At 50.4% G+C, this 5459-nt stretch overlaps 1 protein-coding gene across 1 annotated transcript; it reads left to right on the top strand.

Annotated features, from left to right (window-relative positions):
- The first annotated feature begins 410 nt into the window (after positions 1–410).
- Positions 411–2420, top strand: CBY3 (chibby family member 3). Its single transcript, XM_007465516.1, is given in 3 exon segments — positions 411–460; positions 1735–2302; positions 2304–2420. Coding segments are annotated over 3 exon segments (735 nt in total).
- The last annotated feature ends 3039 nt before the right edge of the window (positions 2421–5459 follow it).

Genomic DNA, 5459 nt, shown 5'->3' with positions numbered 1-5459 from the left:
TCCTGCTTAGCTTTAGCTCTTTTCCCTGCCCTGTCCTGCTTCCCTTACTCCCTTCTCCCAAGAACACTTCCCCAGTAAATCCCTCAATAATTCTCATCTGAGGCTCTGCTTCTAGGAAACCTGACCCATGACACCCTCGGTTAGCTTCATAAGGGACTATTTTGTTCAATCCCCAAGAACAAATTCCTATCTTAGGCTCTGCTTATGACCTCCTCCCCCTTAAGAATGATAGCTTGATGACGGAAGATCTTCCTCACGTTGGAAGAACAGTGTCTGGAACACAGAAGGCACTCGATAAGTGTGCTGAATGAATACAGGGGAGAGCCCAGGGGTCTGTTTTATAGCTTAGCTGATCTGGCCTAGAGGCATTGTGAGTCATAGCTGGTAGACAGCAACTGAGTGGTTCAGAGATGAGGCCAGGCCTGGGACAGCAGCTTGGCACCTCCAACACATCTTCCAGGTGAGGTACAACATGTGAGGATTATTGGGGAAGGATCCTCTGGAAAGATGCAACCTCAAGGGTGGGCCGGGTTCTAGCCTTGGGCTTCCAAGAGACATGTCCCTGAGCCAGATCTAGGGGGTAGTACTGCCCAGCTACGTGTGAGGAGTAAGTGTGTGTTGAATTAATGAAGGCATGACGGAGGGAACCCTGCCCTCCGGGGTTCCTTCTCTTTTCACTCTCCATTGGGAGAAGAGGAATTCAAAAGAAAGCATGCAGCCTTCTTTCTCACACAACAGAATCAGCACGTACAGGGATGGGGGGGAGGAGGAGTATGGGACATGTCTGTTATCTGGGTTTTAGTTTCCTTGAGCATGTAGTCTGCTTGGGATAAAAGTCACGTCCCGTCTGCGCCACCCCTGTTGGCTCAAGCCCTAAGCATAGGTCCTAGCCCATGGCACATGCCCCTACTGGACTGACCACACCAGACTGTGATCTACACGCACACATCTGGCTTCCCAGCTGGACCAGGAGCATCTTCAGGGCAGGCATAGGCTGTGCTGGCACCCTCTACCCAGACCAAGGCCTGGCACAAAGCAGATACCAGTCAGTTCAAGGTTGTAAAATAACTGAATGACGAGGGCAGTAATGCTGTCGGGTATGCTAGACATCCACCAGATACTATTCAGAATATAGATCCAGCCCTGGCTTCACAATGCTTCAGCAGCACCCTCTAACCCACAGAAGGAAGTCTAAACTTTTAAGCCTGCCTGTACAGCACCCTCATATAGTGCCCTGGTCCCCCTTTCCAGCTTCCTCTTCTGCTATTTCCAGCTCAATACCCTACACCAATCCTACCCCAAGCTCTTCCTCACATGTGCAACATTCGAGCCTTGCCTAGCTCTTCACTCTGCCTAGAGGCTCTCCCTTATCCACCCCCAATCTACCTGTCAAATTCCTGTGCATCTTTTAAGTACCTACTTGTCTTTGCTATCATTCCTTCCTCCCTTAAGGGCCTATTAACCCCTTCCAGCAGCCACCCAGCACTCAGAGAGCAGGGTTCTGATCCTTCACCTGCCCATCTAGCCCCAAAGCCTGACAGAGTAGTCTTTGGGGAAGGGGGTTTCGGGGAGACTTCTGCTAGTACGAGTGTGCAGGGATGGACTCCTCAGTGGCCAGCAGCTGGCTAACCATGAGCGCCAGCTGCGGGCCTCAGCCCTGCCCACCAGGCCTCGCGGTTTGAGGGGGCAGCTCGTCCAAGCAGGTTGCTCACCCAGACTCTTGCTCTCCAGCAGTGCCCCTGGCTCGCCTTTATCATTCTGGACATCGAGGCTTGCGAGGCAAGGGAGCAGCCTGGGTCGCCCGCGTCCTCGAGGATCTGCTCCGGGTATCCGTGCGCCTGACGAGGCCCACCTGGCCCTTGCCCTGGAGGCCTTCGGGTGCTCGGCCTCGGGCCATGCGAGCCGCCTGTGGGAACAGCTGCGGCAGTTCTGGGCCCACCATTTCTCGCGGCGCTTCTCGCCGCGGCGCCCTCCGCTGCGCCGCATCTCCTCCATGTCCACCTTCTACCTGCTGGACCACCAGACGCGCCAGGCAGAGCTAGGCCTCAGCTACGGCACACCGCGCACGCGCCTCAGCGACGAGGCCTTCGTGTTCCGCGGTGGCCGGTGGACCGCGGAGGGCCAGCCGATGCGGTCGCGGCCGCAGCTGCCCTCGCCGACCACCTCGGGCTGGAAGGCGCAGGTGCAGCGGATCAAGAGCCAGGTGCTGCTGGAGGAGAACAACTACCTGAAGCTACAGCAGGAACTGCTCATGGACATGCTGACGGAGACCACAGCACGCATGCACCTGTTGGAAAAAAAGGATAGACCACGAGGCAAGCACTGCCGCTGCGGCGCGCGCCTGGCAGAGGAAGATGCGCAAGCGCGAAGGCGCCTGCAGCGTGCTCCTGAGCGAGCCGCTGGCTCCAGAGTCGCGGTGACGCAATAAAACCCGTTCGGCGCATGCGCACCTCTCTCCTCACCTTAGGCCCGGGCTCGTTCCTGTGGCCCCTCGAGGGCCCGGCCAGGACTGCGCTCCGGGTGCGCGGGGGGTCCGCTGCGCGCCTTCAGGGACCATCACTCCGGGCCTGGTGTGGAGGGGAGACTCAGCCAGCAGCCCGTCTCGGGAGGGTGCGATAGGGCGGTGGAGGAAGATGTTTGCAGCCCGTTGGAAACGCGGAGTGGGAGCCAGGCTTGCAACAGTGCAGCAGGGGGCGGGGATGGCCGGCGATGAGAGGTAGTGGTAGCAATGGCTTTCTTGGCCCAAGGGACGGAGGGCAAAGTCCGGGAGGCAGGGAAACCGGGGCTCAGGGATGGAGGGTGCGGTTGGGCGGGCGGGCGGGGTCGGTGACCTTACAGTTGGCCTTTCCCTCCCTGAGGCGCTCCCGGGAGGGGTTTCAGCCTGAGTCCAGGATAAAAGTGTATTTTACGACCTGGAAACTGTTTCCCGAAAGAATCCCTCGAAACTTTGAGCTCTGCCTCCCCCTCCTGGCTGTGTGGCTTTTGGCGAGTCGCTTCCTCGTTGCGGGTTTCCTTTTCCTCTCTCTAGAATTATGGGTCGGGGATACAAACAAGCACTGTCCAGAGCTAATCCAGCGCACAGATAGGATTTGCTCGACCCACTTTATTTCACAATTTTGCATGAGTTGCCAACATTTAAGAATTTGGAGATTTCACATTAAAAATCCAGATTTCCCGTGTTCTCCTGAAAACCCAGAAGACTCAGCCATTGCTGGACCTTGGTTTTGCCCAGCAGCAGTTGCCTGCATTGTGGCTGTCAGCTCCTGCTCAGCTTCACTCCTTTCCTCCTATAGGTGTCTGATTTTGGATCTCCTTCTATATCCGTTCTAGATCGATATTCTCTCCTGGAGCATAGGGAGCCCTGTGCCCAAGGTATCATATAAAGTGCTTTTGGTGAGGGTGTTGTGAGTGATATGGCTGCACAACAAAGGTGCTGATACTGGTCCTTGCAATCTGCAACCTTTCCTTGGAATGTAGACAGGCCCTTTCAGCACCCAGTGAAACTTAATTCTGGTAGGATTCCAACACATTTTCCTAGAGTAATGTGAAAACTTTGAGAGAAGTGGGTGCCCTTCTTCAGCCTAACTTGCTTTCAGGAGAAAGACTAGGGATTACTAAACCACTACTTTGTATAAAAATGTGGCCTAATTAAATCAGCAAAACAACACAAAACATGTCATTAGACACTATGCTTAAAAACATTTCTTTTGAGCAGTGCTCTTTTGTATTTTAATAATTCTATATTTATATTAACATAGATTAAAGTTTTTTAAATAGTTGTAAAATATAATTTCCTTTTAGAATAACTTAGAGAATAAAAAATATACAGAAAAGGAAATGAGAAGGGAATCAAAACAATACCTAGAAAAAAACACAAAATAAGGCACTGATGGAGAAATTATACTAAGTGAAAGAAGCCAGATGCAAAGGACCACATATTGTATGATTGTGTTTATATAAAATATCCAGAATAGACAAATCCACAGCTGGGGGATGTGGGGAGGAAGGAGTGACTACTTAACAGGAGCAGGGTTTCCTTTTGGGTTGATGAAAAATGTTTTGGAGCTATAGTGGTCGTACAACATTGTGAGTGTTCTAAAAGCCACTGAATTGCACACTTTAAAATAGTGAGTTTTATGTGAATTTTACCACAATAAAAAAAGATTTTTTTAAGGAGGAAAGTGCTTTACATTAAAACATGAGATAAAAACTATGTGGTATGGGGAAATAGCAAAAATCATAAAGGTGATCCAAGAGTACCTAAAGTTTAAGGAATATTGCTTTGGCCAGAGCACTTGCAAACAAATAGTTTATTTGCTAGAAGAGAGAAAAGTACCTGCCCTGCCAGATCAGCAGCAGATGGGGAGCCCCATGTTTAGGGAGGGGTATCCAAGTGGATAAAGGACCCAGATCAAATGGGGCAGAATGATATTTTAAGATATCTGACTTTGTTCTTTCTGCTCTGGAACTTCACCCCCTGACTGAGGCAGCAAGCTCATTGCCCTGGGGGTGGGGGTGGGGCTGTGTGTGTGTGACAGAGCAGAAAGTAGGAACAAAGAACTCTTTGTGACTTTCACCTTCTACAGCTCAGAACCCTCTGGGGAACAGAGCTTTGAAAAAATATTTTTTGGGCTTGAGGAGGGAGGTCAAAAAGGCTGTAGATTTGTCTACAGCAAGAGGAAAGATGAAGGGAAATGGAAGTAGAGACCTGGTAGGTCTTCCATCTTGGAAAGAAGTCCTTTCTTGACCCTACATTACTCTCAAGCTACTGCCCCATTTCTCTGCTTCCCTTTATAACTAAGCTCCAAAAAGTTGCTTATATTCACTGTCTTCAATTCCTCCCCTCCCTCTTTGCTCTTAGTTCCCCTCAGCTTTGGATTTCTCACCTCGAAGTCTCCCCAGCCTGCTCTTGTCAAGGATGACATCGACTCCAGTGTTGTTAAGTCCTTTGGCTAATTCTCCATCCTCATCTTGGCCCATCAGCAGCATTTCATGCAGTTGACGCCTCCTCATCTTCACTTGTCTTCTAGGACACTACACTCTTCTGATTTCTCTCCTGCCTCACAGTTGCTCCTTCTCAGTGTCTTGCTGATTTTACTTCCTTCAGGTGTCTACTTAAATGTCACCTTTTCAGTGAAGTTTTCCCTAATGACTTTATTTAAAAGAGCATGCATTCTCCCCACACCTAACCAAACCAGCACAACTTATCCTCCTTTCCTGCTTTGTTTTCTAGCATCTGTCACCATTTGACCTCCTATGTATTTTGTCAGTCTCCCTCCACCCCCTCTTCCCCAACTAGAGTGTAAGTTCCATAGGTTTTTTTTCTGGGTTTTTTTTTTTTTTTTCTGTATCTTAGTTAGAAAAGTGCTTAACACTTACTAGGCTCTCTCCAGATATTTCTAGAATGAACAAAGGCCTCTAAGAGACAGGCATCTGAATCCCAGGAGCAGATGGTGTTT

The sequence above is a fragment of the Lipotes vexillifer genome, unplaced genomic scaffold (genome assembly GCF_000442215.2).
Source record: "Lipotes vexillifer unplaced genomic scaffold, Lipotes_vexillifer_v1.1 scaffold613, whole genome shotgun sequence".
Lineage (NCBI taxonomy): Eukaryota > Metazoa > Chordata > Mammalia > Artiodactyla > Lipotidae > Lipotes > Lipotes vexillifer.
The sequence above is the reverse complement of the archived record's forward strand: the minus strand, read 5'-3'. Positions and strand labels throughout refer to the sequence as shown.